The sequence below is a fragment of the Peromyscus eremicus genome, chromosome 3, assembly GCF_949786415.1.
Source record: "Peromyscus eremicus chromosome 3, PerEre_H2_v1, whole genome shotgun sequence".
NCBI lineage: Eukaryota > Metazoa > Chordata > Mammalia > Rodentia > Cricetidae > Peromyscus > Peromyscus eremicus.
In genome coordinates, this window is record NC_081418.1 from 81,925,148 (window position 1) to 81,938,675 (window position 13,528).

At 38.5% G+C, this 13,528-nt stretch overlaps 1 gene segment (V, D, J or C); it reads right to left on the reverse strand.

Annotated features, from left to right (window-relative positions):
• Positions 1-3,214: 3,214 nt before the first annotated feature.
• Positions 3,215-10,835, reverse strand: LOC131906362 (immunoglobulin kappa chain variable 12-41-like). The segment is given in 3 exon segments: positions 3,215-3,318; positions 10,276-10,665; positions 10,787-10,835. Coding segments are annotated over 3 exon segments (543 nt in total).
• Positions 10,836-13,528: the final 2,693 nt, after the last annotated feature.

The following is a 13,528-nucleotide window of genomic DNA, read 5'->3' on the forward strand; positions in this document are numbered from 1 at the left end:
GCTCTGGGAATATGCAAATCAATGGCTGGGGACATCCACAGGACTTCCCAAGTCAGTGACTCATTAAAGGGCTGTGTTTCACTTGTGTCAGATCAGAGAGGCAGTAAAGGTTTATTAGCAGAGAATGTGTTCCTCTTTGGAAAACAATTACAGAACCAGAATATGAGTTGCCCTTTATTTGGTCTATATCATATGCAATGTAGAATTTCCTTGCAATTTTACACCTACTCAGGGAATGAAAATGATGATAAGACACAGGAGGAGTGTCAGAAAGAATAGGATATGTTCAAAAACTAATTGGCTTGAAATTCAATACCAGGGTAACTCTGAAGTGTGCGGTCATAATTTTTGAATTGATGGGTATATTAAACAATCTGCAATAGAGAAAAATTATGCACCCTGCTCTATTTCTCTCCATTAATATGAATATATTTCATGTACTAACACCATATATTGTATGTTTAGACTGAGCAATAAAATAATGCTCAAGTACACACAGAGTTTGTCTAAATGGTAATTTATTTCTGAGTTGACAACTGCATTGTAAAAATACAGTTTATACAGAAATGTTTTTTATTTGGATTATGCTGAATATCACTGAAGATTGTAAATAAGGTTTTAAAGATTTGGTCTTTTGAGTATACAATTGTTTTGCCTGTATGTGTGTCTGGTACTCACAGAAGTTGGTGCAGTATGTTAAATCCTGGTACTCGAATGATTTCAAGCCAACATGCCAGTGCTGGGAATTGAACCTGGGTCATCTACAAGAACAAGATATGTGCTTAACTGCTGAGCAATCTTTCCAACAAGCCAATGAAAATTATATTTCAGTTGATTATGGCCCTATTGCAAATATACAGTGACAGTTATCATTTCTCACCTTTTCATTATCTGTCCTTAAGACTTACTCCAACCACATACTGACTTTCACATTCTCTGGTGCATTTCATAGAAGCACAGAACATTGACATACACAGTAACTATATGGAGTGTATTTGTTCTGCAACAGACATTAAGGAGTAAAGTCATTGTTGCTCATGCCCCAGGTCAAGAAAGCGTCTCCTGGAAGACAGTCTCTGTATGCACTGGACCTGCCTCACATCTGAAGGAATCAACAGAGAAGACTATATTTTGTCTTATTCTCTTGGAATTAAGACTTCACTATGGACACATCTGTTTAAGGTTGGATTGACACAGTTTCTGGGCATGTTCAGCTGCCCACCTCAAGCTTCACCTCCTTCATGAATTGGCATTCTCAGCAAATTCTATAGGTATTATTGGACATGAGATATGATACAATGGAAAGAACTGAGTCAGTCCCTATCCATGCTAAATCAGTCTTTCTTCACACTCCGTTAGAAGCCCATTTTCTAGTACATGCCATTGCTTTAGAGAAAATAACAATACAGTTCATAAAAGAACTAATTCTTGGGCTGATGTTTAAACCTCCATGGAATCCATAATGTGCTATCCATAGAAGTGTGTTAAAGGGTGAGATTATACAGAGAAAAACTCAGTGTCAGTAAGAGGGTTTGCCTAATTATAATACCATGAGTGAGGTCCTTGGAGTGTGGTCTATGTATTGACTTCTGAAGGAAACTGAGAACCTACACATTAAATAAAGTGCTACTCATATAGTGAGGAAAAAGAAAAAGCCTGCAGAATCTTTCCACAACACTGACAAGGCTTTGGAGATCATGAAGTTCACTCTCAGATTGGTTCACAGCCAGTTTCTTCATGGCCTCAGATATAGGGGTGGTTTGGCCCAGTGTCTCAATTTTAAGAAGCTGTGGACAATCCTCCAAACCAAAAAAAAAAAAAAAAAAAAAAAAAACTTACGGGGGAAAAAAGGTTGATTTCCATATATTCATACCATTATCAATAGTCAAGGTACTAAAAATGGAGAAAGAAACTTATCAATAGCCAATGAAATGCCATGCCTTGCTAGTCTTTTCACTTTCTATAATAATCCTTTGAGACTTTGAGATTAGGCTGGAGATTAGGTTGTCAGGTGTACTAGGTAGAATATTTTCTTTCAAAGTCATTGATTGACATGAGTTCTTCCTATGCCCCTTATATTCTCAACTTTTCAAATTATTTGGGGTGCTAAACAGCAATCTCCACTCAGGCTATATGTTTATTTAATCTAGCAGCTGCATCAGCTCTCTAATGGATTAAAGTCAGTGGGAATATAAAAAACAACAGACGTGACAGTGATCCTCCAATCCAAGAAGATTATTGCTTGAGGCCAGAGCCCTAGAACAGGATTTTCTCCATCTGTAACACAAGGAATTATTAGGATTTCTAGCCTCTACTGACTGTGGGAAAGAAATGAGCCAGACCACACCTACCAAATGGGCAGGGACTAGTGGAAAATGCTGGAACTAAAGTGAATCAGCAACTAGAAACTTCTTTTGTCCCTACTGCTACAATGACTGACTGCCCAAATGTTGATGATCTTGAATGAAATACTGTCATGATCTTGACATGTATTATTGCCTCCACTGTTGGAGAGATTGTTAAAATAAGGTCATGGTTGGTTCTTTGTCCAAGTGGAGCCCAGAAAAAAAGTCAAAAATAGTTCATGGCAAATTTTAATGTGCTCAGAAAAATTAATGAATCAAACTTGGAAATATTTATTCCTGTGAATGTGATAATCAGAATTAGGAAGAATTCTACATAGATTATCACACATAAATATGTCAGAACACATATCATTAATACAATACTGGATAATAAGAAGTAAGAAAATATTGGATTTTGATGCAGGTTAATCATGGACTGCTTGCCTACTGTAAAAAAGATCCCTGGGTTAGAGCCAAACATTGAATGTGCCTGATGGTGCACTCCTGTAGTCCCAGCTCTTTAAATTAGGAAGCAGACATTTCAGCCAGAGCTACATGAGACCCAGACTTTATCAGGAAAAAATCTAATTTGAAACAGGTTAGGAAATATTGATGACAATTTATTAAACATAGTTACATGAGTAAACATAGTAGAGAATTTATTATCCCCAACTCACACATCCAATCCACATTTGAGTTACTTCAGATAAACTTTATATATTGGAAAAAGTATTAGCCAAGAATACAATTAATATATATAATCTTTGGAACCCCCAAGCATGTATATGATCAGAAATTATGTTTGACAATGCTGTGTCAAGGCCATCTAATTTAGAACAATTCACCCTCAGTAACAAATTATAGCTTAGTTAATATGGTTCATTGTGGAGTATTGATGTTTCCTCCATGGTCACTTGGACACCTGGGAGGTGTTGCTGCTGCTGCTGCTGCAGCTCAGGGTCAAGCAAAAACACTGGCATCACAAACAACAATGCAGAAAGAAGCAAACATTTAAAACCTAAAAGAAGGATCATACTGAATATTTACTGCCTTGGAATTTGTGTGTGTGTGTGTGTGTGTGTGTGTGTGTGTGTGTGTGTGTGTGTGTGTGTGTTTGTGTGTGTGTGTGGTTTTTGTTTTGTTTTGTTTTTTTGTTTTTTGTTTTTTCAAGACAGGGTTTCTCTGTGTAGTTTTGGTGCCTGTCCTGAATCTCACTCTGTAGACCAAGCTGGCCTCAAACTCCTGGCTCTGCCTCCCAAGTGCTGGGATTAAAGACATGTGCCACCACCTCCTGGCAGAATATTTTTTTAATTACTCAGTTCATTCACTGTATGTAAAAACACAGTTGGGGACTTTGGTATATGCATATAATAGGTGTATTTGTACCTCCAAACTCTAAAATTTAAAGACTAGATAATACAATGTTCTATATATAGATTTTATTTTGCAGAATGAAGTGTATTTATTATAAATTAAAAGATTTACAACTTTCTTATATTAGTGTTTGTTAGGCACACCCATTCTCACCTTGTGGCACATTATTAAAAAAAAAAAAAAGAACACAGTAAAATGTCCAGTCAGTGGTTGTGCATGCTTTTAATGCCAGTACTGGGGATAGAGATGCAAGTGGATTTCTGTGAGTTTGAGGCAAACCTGGTATACAGAGCAAGTTCCAGGATAGGCTCCAAAGCTACACAGAGAAACCTTGTCTTGAAAAACTAAAACAAAACAAAATAAACAAAAAAAAGCAGTAGGAAACTATCATCAAAATAAAATTTCCCACCCCAAGAAGAGTTGACAGAGAATTCTGCTTTCATTGTTTAGTTTCTTCCTAGAGGAGACACAGGCAGTCTCTGATGAAGGAGAATCTGGGGAAGAGCTGTTGTTCCTCCTGGAATTGGAAACCAAGACAAAGCATGGGCATGGGAGTTTCTGCTCAATTCCTAGGGCTGCTGATGCTCTGGGTTCTAGGTGAAAGAAGGGTTATATCTGTAAATTTCTCCAATCATAGTCAATATTGCTGTTTGGTCTTTGAGGAAAATTCTGTAGAAATATTATTTTTGTATGTATTTGCTTTTAATTTTCCAGTCTTAGGGGCTAGATGACCCAGTCTCCATCTTCCCCATCAGCATCTATAGGAGAGTGTCACTCAACAATTCCATGCCATGAAAGTCAATATATTAACATTTGCTTACACTGGCACCAGAGGAAAGCAGGAAAAGTTTCTAAGATCATGATATATGATGAATTCCATTTACAACCTGAAGTCCCATCATGGTTCTCAATGAAAAGTCAGTTGTTATTGCTATATTAGAATCTTCAGTATGCTTATTCTTAGGGTAATATTTGTAATATGTGTATGTAAACTTTGATGTATCCTTAGCAAATTTCACTTCAGTAAAAGGAGAAACTTCATAGAGTCATAGAGCAGATGGAAAACGAGCAATTTCACCAACTCTGCAGGAGGTTTTTTTTGGAAAATAATAAATAAAATAATTATAGAAATATGAGAATATAACTTTTTTACTTTAATGGAACAATTTCTTACTGTGATCTATGTTGTAGCAAGGCATCGAGTATTATTTTAGTATTAATTGAAGTTCAGGACAGATACAATGCAACAGAAAATAAGCAACCACATGAAATTTCCTCAATAGAGAATTCTGGGTTCTCAAATTTGTCATCCAGAAGAAGGAGGTGTTGGTTGCTGAGGGGTCTAATGTATATGATATTCTGTTTTGATTAATAACCTTTTTCATCTCATGTAAACTTTTCCCGTGATGTATCTGGTAGCAATCATATTTGTGGTAGATCATGCATATGCATAAGATAAGAAATAGGAAGACTTCCATAAAGTGTTATTTTAAGGACACTGTTTATTGCCCAAAGTCAGTTATAGTTTGGATTGTATAACGACTACTTCATTATATTTTTCTGTGTCTATTGGCCATACTAGGGCTGCTATGGAACCATGGGTTACAATGATCTAATTGCCTTGTTTGGAGAGTGGTGTGCATGCAGCTTGATTAAGTTGTAATTCCAAGTTGCTAAGTATTTTCTTTGGAAAGGGATGTGTCTGTAACTCAAGCCCAGCTGAGTTCTAGGTTGATAAGCTATACCTACAGTTAACTTACCCCATTCTGACTTGGTCCTTCCCTAGAGTGTTCTATCTAAGAAATTGTACTTGCAACAGTGGTTTTAATGAAAAATTTCCCCATAGACTCACACATATGAACATTTGGTTCCCATTTCATTATGTTTGCTAATGATTAAGAGGTGTGGCCTTGTTGGAGGAGGTGTGTCATGGTCAGTGTACTCTAAGGTTTCAAATTTTCAAACCATTCTCTCTGTCTGCATGCCACTGGCAGATAAAGATACAGGTTCTAGAGCAATTAGAGCCAGGCAGTGGTGGCACACACCTTTAATTCCAGCACTCAGAAGGTGCAGGCAGACAGATCTTTGTGAGTCCAAGGCCAGCTTGGTCTACAGAGTAAGTTCCAGGTGTAACTGTAATTTTCATGTGTCCACACAGCTCCTGCGTCCTTGTGTTTCCACAGCCGCTCAGACCCAAATACACACACATAGGATAATATTATTTAAAATTGCTTGGCCATTAGATCAGGCCTACCACTAACTAGCTCTTACACTTAAACTCAGCCCATTTCTGTTAATCTAGATGTTGCCACATATTCCATGGCTTTACCTGTGTGCCTGTTACATGCTGCTCCCTGGTCAGTGGGCTAGAGTCTCCTGACTCAACCTTCCTCTTCCCACAATTTTCTTCTGTTTGTCCTGCCTATACTTCCTGACTGATACTGGCCAATCAGCATTTTATTTATACAGAGCAATATCCACAGCATCCAGGACAAGCTCCAAAGCTACACAAAGAAATGCTGTCTAGAAAATAACAACAAAAATATGCAGGTTCTAAGCTCCTGTTCCAGTGTCATGTCTACTTTCCTGTTGCCGGTCTTTCCCACCATGTTGGTCATGGACAAACCTGGAACTGTGAGGTTCATATTAAATGCTTTCTTTTATAAATTGCCTTGGTCATAATGTTTTGTTCCAGCAATAGTAAAGTCACCAAGACACTTGCCTTTCTAGTAAGGAGAGAAATGAACAAAAAAGTTAACTTAGGAAAGCCTCCTCCCATTCACACATATAATAGTCAACTTACACCCTAGCTGAGGACCCTGTGGTCAGGAAGACTTACTTTCATTTTAAAATGGACTGTAGATTCTGAGAATAATCTGTTCTCAGTATCATTTTGTCTGAATACTAGTGCCTTAAGATTTTCAAATATTTCAGACTTACTTTTGGTTTATGTTTATTGCTGTTTTGCCAGCACACATATTTGTGTACCATATGAGGACAATATATTCAGAGGTCAGAATAAGGGTTCAGATACTCTGGAACTAGAATTACAGACAGTTGCTAGGAGTCATGCGAGTGCTGACAATCAAACAAAATTCCTCTGGAAGCTCTCTGTCTCTCTCTATCTCTGTCTCTGTCTGTGTGTGTGTGTGTGTGTTTGTGTTGACACCTATGCTGTTTGAATTTGAGCTGTTGTCGTCACTCTACTCAGGAAATCATACTTTTTCATGTAAGTCATGAGAAGCCTTCTATATTTTTAATGTTAGTGCTGGAGAAGAGGATAGAGATTTATAACTTAGAAAAGTTTATATGAACACTATACAAAAATATCACATTGAATTTTAAATCCCACCTAAGAGAAATACTGTCAGCAGAAGTGAACATAGAAAGAGCAATTAAAGCATCCTAGGCTCTCACTTCTGCTTCCCAGGGGGGTTTAGGTTATGACTTGAATCATTGTGGGAGGAAAAGTATTATGCTGTTGGCAGTAATAAGTTGCTACATCTTCAGGCTACAAGCTGCTGATCATGAAAGAATACTGTGTGCCAGATCCACTGCCACTGAACCTCAATGGGATTCCATCTGCCAAGTTTTTTTGCAAGATAGATCAGGAGCTTGGGAGAGTTCCCTGGTTTCTGCTGATACCATGCTAAATAACTATAAATGTCCTCACTTACCCCGCATGTCATGGTGACACTTTTAAATACATTATAATAAAGCTACAATTTGTAGAACCAGAAAGGATAGGCATAGAGGAAGAGCTGGGGAAAAAATGTGGTTCTCTTTGGGTGCGGGAAAAGGAAAAGATTTTATGGTTGGAATGGACCTGTGGGGGAGTCAAGAATGGGAGGATCAGATGGGAAGTAGCTGAAGGAAGAAATTGAGGATATGAACAAGAGGGAAAGACAGCTAGAACTGAAGAACATTTGAGGAGTTTTTGAAGGGCTGTATGAAACCTTTGTGCAGTACAAACTTCCTATAATATACAATAGTGACCTTAATGAATTCTTTAAATAACGAGGGAGACAAAACTCCTATTGGCTATCACTTGTCACCAAATGAAGCTCAGTGCAAGGATTGAGTGTCATCTAACTGAGTTGTTGGCCAAATGGCTTCCAGGAAAATCCCCAAACAACATAGGCTATTGACAAGACAATAGGTTGCTCTCCACAAACAGGAAGATTCCATTGATGAAGACAACATCCACACAAGTCATTGAACATGGAGAGGTTAAGCTGGGCCTACATAGAAACTCCATCCCTATTTTCTAGTCTCTATGACATGGAAAGTTTCTCCGCAGGCTACCAAGTGAATACCAACCCAACCATAAATCTTTCAATCTATATCTGTCCTGCCTGCAAAATATGTTAGGGCAATGGTGGCACAAACCTTGTGAGAATAATCAACTGATGTATGATTTGATGTAAGGGTCAATCCATGAGATGGAACCCATGCCTGACACTGCTTTGGTAACCGAGAACTAGAATCTATATGGCCCAGAGACCTAAAGTAAAATCAAATACTACTAAACTATATATATATATATATATATATATATATATATATATATTGATTTGTATATCTGTATATATATTAATATAAATAATAAAATGACTCCTAATGATATGTGCTCTGCTCATCAATTGATGCCTTATTCAGCCATCATCAGAGAAGCCTACTCCTGCAGCAGACAAGAACAAATAGAGAGACCAATAGCAAGGTATTACTTATAGAGAGATAGAGACCATTGAACATGTAGCCCTACATGGGATGTGTCCATCAAATCCCTCCTCCCAGAACCCAGGGAATACCATGAAAGAGGAAGGATAAAGTGTGCAGGGAGACAGAAGGGATAGATAACACCAAGAGAACAAGGTCCTCTACAGCCAATGAGCCAAGTTGATATGAACTGACAGTGACAGAAGCAGCATGCACAGGACCTCCCTCTGTCTGCACCAGGTCCTCTGTCTGTGTACTACCGTTTTCAGTTTAGTTCTTTCATGTGAATCCTAAGTGTGTAAGGAAGTAGGGCTCTGATTCTTGCTGCTTCTCTTGGAGTTCTTTTGCTTTTCTGTTAGGTTTTCTTGTCCAACTTCAATATGACAGGTTTCATTTTATCTTACAGTATTTTATTTTGTTGTTATCTTCTAGAAGTGTGTTCTTTTCTAATGGGAGACTGAAATGGAGAAGGTCTGGCTGGGGGAGGAAGTGGGTAGCAACTGAGAAGAATAGAGGGTGGGAAAAGTATATTCAGATAAAAAATAAAAACGTAAAAAATTGAGCAAGCCACAATGAACAAGACCATAAGCATCACTCCTTCTTAGCCACTGCATCAGCTCCTGCCTCGAGGTTCCAGCCCTGTGTAGTGGATAGCCATTCAACCTTGATCTGGAAGTTCCAAACCCCACTGAGGCTTTGGTAACTGTCATGCCTACAAGGTGGGGCCAAGAGAGGACCCTGAAGACCCAAGATCTGGATGCGCTGGCTCTCTTGGTTCCTGGACCCTGGACGCTGGAGGTAGACCGAGCAGAGTTCTCCAGAGAACACCGCCGGACTATGCCACACTGTTCCCTGACCCTGCAACCTACCTATCCCTTCACTTGTAAGTTACACCACTAAATAAACCTCCCTTTTAACTACGTGGAGTGGCCTTAATAATTTCACCAATAGCCCTGTTTGAGTTCCTCGCCTAAATTCCTTCAGTGATGAACTATGATGTAGAAATGTAAGCCAAATAAAGCCTCCCTTGCCCAAAAAAAGAAAGAAAAGAAAATTAACTAAGACACTTGTACTTCTAGCAAAGAGAGAGATGAACAGTTGATGAAAGAAACTCCTTCCTCTCCATTGATATGATCCAAGACTTGACACCCTACCTGAGGAACATGTTATCAACAAGACTTATGTTCAATAAACAGTAGACTCTAGATTGTGAAGATAATCTCTTCCCAGTATCAGTTTTTCTGAATACTAGCCACTTAGGGTTTTGCAAATATTTAATACTTATTATTTTTATTCTATGTGTACTGGTGTTTTGGCTGGATATTTGCTTGTACATCATATGAATACAATGCCTCAGAGGCTAGAAGAAGGGAAGGTCTAAGATATCCTGGGACTGGAGTTATAAAGAGTTGCTAGCAGTGGTATGTGTGTTGGGAATCAAACCTAGGTCCTGTGGAAGAGCAGCTAGTATTCCTAATCACTAAGCTATCTCGCCAAACTGCCTCCTCAGAATTTTAATGTAATAATTAGACAAAAATTTTCTTTCCAAGGCAACTCCAAATTTGTGTGTGTGTGTGTGTGTGTGTGTGTGTGTGTGAGCTGTGAATGGTTGGGTATTGACAACACTGTTACATGAATCTCAGCTTTTGCCATAACTCTGTTACTCTGGAAAAGTTACTTTTCATATAAGTTATAAGAAGCATTCCCTTGTTTTTAATGTTAGGCCTAGGGAAGAGTACTTAGATATAGGACACAGAACAGTTTCTCTAAATAAAAATAGATCCACAGATAGAAACATGACATTGTCCTTTAACTCCAGGCAAAGAAGAACACTTACAGTAACTCGAAACAGCAGAAGTAGCAATCAAGACAGCCTGGGCTCTCACTTCTGCTTCCTTGATGGTTTGTGTCATGGCATGAATCACTGTGGGAGGGGTACCGTAGTAGTGTTGACAGTAATAAGTCGCAATGTCATCAGCCTGCAGGCTGCTAATCCTAAGAGAATACTGTGTGCCAGATCCACTGCCACTGAACCTCGATGGGACCCCATCTGCCAAGCTCTTTGCATTGTAGATCAGGAGCTTGGGAGATTTCCCTGGTTTCTGCTGATACCATGCTAAATAATTATAAATGTCCTCACTTGCCCGGCATGTCATGGTGACACTTTCTCCCAGAGATGCAGAAAGGGAGGCTGGAGACTGGGTCATCTGAACGTCACATTTGGCTCCTGAGATTGGAACATTGAAAACAAATTTCCATGCAATTAATTCTGTTATAAGAGGACTTTTCCAGAGACCAGGCAACAGACCACACTCAGCTGTATACATTTGCAATGCTATCTTCCTTACCTGTAAGCCAGAGAAACAGCAATGCCAGGAACTGAGTGGGGGCCCTCATGTCTGTGCTGTGACCTGTGTGAGGCTGACTCCAGCACAGGATGTGACCTGACTATGAAGAATTCCTCAGGGCAGTGGGCTGTGCTCTGGGCACATGCAAATTGGCAAAGGCTGGGCACAGCTGCAGGGATAGTCAGATTAGTGATTCATTAAAGGACTGTGGTCCTCTTATGTCTCAGACAAAAGAGGCAGTACAGGTTCATCTGTAGGGAATGTGCTCCTCTTGGGAGACCAAAGAGCAGTTCCAGTCTATGAATTGCACCTTATTTTCTTTTCTATTATTTTCAAAATAGGATTTCTTATTCCATTTCCCTCAATGGCAGGGACTGTGACATGTGGTACAGTTCTAAACAGTAGCCAAATTATTACAGGGTCCTTTCATAGGTATATAGATGTGATTGAGGTGGTGCAGCTTTATCTTTTTTGTTTCATGGTTATGTGTGAGACGGAATTTTAATTATAACATTTCTCTTTTATCATTCCTTCCTCTAAAACCCCCCAAATACCTGTTCCTGACCTCTTTAAATTCATGAATTCCTTTTGTTTTCATTAATTGTTATTGCATATATATACATATATATATTCTTAAATAACATTGTTGGATCTGTATAATGTTACATGTCCATTAGGCCATGGACAACCAATTGGTGTGCTTTTCCTTGGGGAGGAGCACATCTTCTGCCATGAGCTTTGTTCAGTTGTCTATGGTTTTTTTGTGAAGAACTGAGCCTCATGAAAATTTTCCAACCAGTATGGCAGGTTCATTGTTATCCTCCTTGTTCAGCTCACATTTGTGCAGACATATTGGTGAGATTTTACAGATATAGCTTTGGATGTTATTAGGAGATATAATCTCAGAGCAAACTTCCTGATCTTCTGGCTCTTACAATCTTTTTACCCAATTTTCCAAAATTTTCCCTGAACCTAGATTATCCATTGGGACTGATCTACACAACTCACCATGCAGCTTCTTGATCATGATGATTTCCATATGAATGAAAATATGATATTGGAAAACATGGTTTGTAAAGGTCAGGATCTCATGTAACTAATTCATTTTTTTCACACAATCTTTTTTACTCTATTTATGACAGCTCAGTTACTAAAGAATTACTATGAAAGGCAGATAAAGTCATAGCTTTTCTCCCCTTCAAATCTCTTCCTGGATTAGGCTAGAATTATATCTATGCCAAATCTTCCCATGAGGCTTCACATTATTGCATCTGATTTCCATTTCCTCTTTAACATGAATTATTGTCTTTAAGTAATAGGTGTTTTCAGTTAGAAGTATCATTAATGTCTTTGAATGTACAGTGGTTGCTACCCTTGCATATGTTATGGGCACCATAACTCTTCCAGATTATAAGAGGAGATATCTTTTTGTTTGGTTCAAAGAAGAGGGATACAAGTCATGTGGTGAGAGAAACATGTAAGAAAGTGAAGTGGAAACTACACACAGGGAGTTATAGCCATATTGGAGTCCAGATTGTGTCTTCACTGGGAGTAAGGGTATGGTGGACTTAGTGTGAGTTTTCATGAAGGGTTTAATGCAAAGAGTTTAACATGTGCAGGCAACTACTCCACAGGAGACAGAGATCTGTCAGGGCTAGAATGTCACCTACACAGGGCCTGGAAAGGATGATAAGCACAGGAGTGGTCTCGAAAATAATGAGTGGATACATTAAAAAACTGGTTGACCTAAGTAATTAAAGAAAAAGGTGACTGGAGTCATAGTATTTGCTTTGAGGGATATATCAAAAAGTCTGCAGCAGAGACAAAAAATATGCCTCATGTCCTCATTATATCCATTAACATGAATATATTTAAGAAACTGATAATATGTATGTATGTTTTGATTAAGCAATTATGTTATGCCCACAAATATACAGAATTCATCAAAATAATAATTTATTCCACTGTTGGAAGTAACTGCCTTGAAAAAAATAAAAAGAATTCATTTCCACAGATTCATACCATTAGCAATATGCAAAATAGAAAAAAAATACCAAAATTGATGTCTCAATAACCAATGAAAAGTTATACCTTGCCTGTCTTTTCCCTTTATATAATGATCCTTTGAAATCAAAGTGGAGATATTACATGTCAGCTGTATTATGTCAAATATTTTCTCTCAGGCGTACTGATAGATTTCTTCCTATAGCCTTTATATTCTCAATTTTGGAAACTCTTTAAGATGCTAACCAGCAACCTCCATTCAGGTGACAAGAATCTGCACTCCAGCAGCTGCATCAACTCTGCACTGGACAACAATGAGTGAAAGGAAATGGAAACAGGTGTGATACTAATCCTCCTGGCTAGTAGTGTCCCAGGGAAGGCTTTTCTCCATCTACAAAACAAGGATTGTCAGGATCTCCTGTTCCCACTGGCTAACTATGGATACAAAATGTGCCCAGAACACTCTCACAGAAGTGAGAGGGACTAGGAAAAAATGCTGGATGGCAAGTGAATCAGGAACTGGAAACTTCTTTTGTCCTTAATGTTACAGTTACTGTTACTGGATAGCAGTCCAAAGGCTCCTGTCTTGATTGGATAAACATGTATTATTGGCTCCTCCTGCTGGAGAAATTGTTAGAAAGAGGACATGGTTGTGTGTTTGTCCATGTGGAGGCCAGAAAAAATATGAACAATCATTAATAGGAATAGTAATGTGCTCAGCAAAATTTATGTACTGAA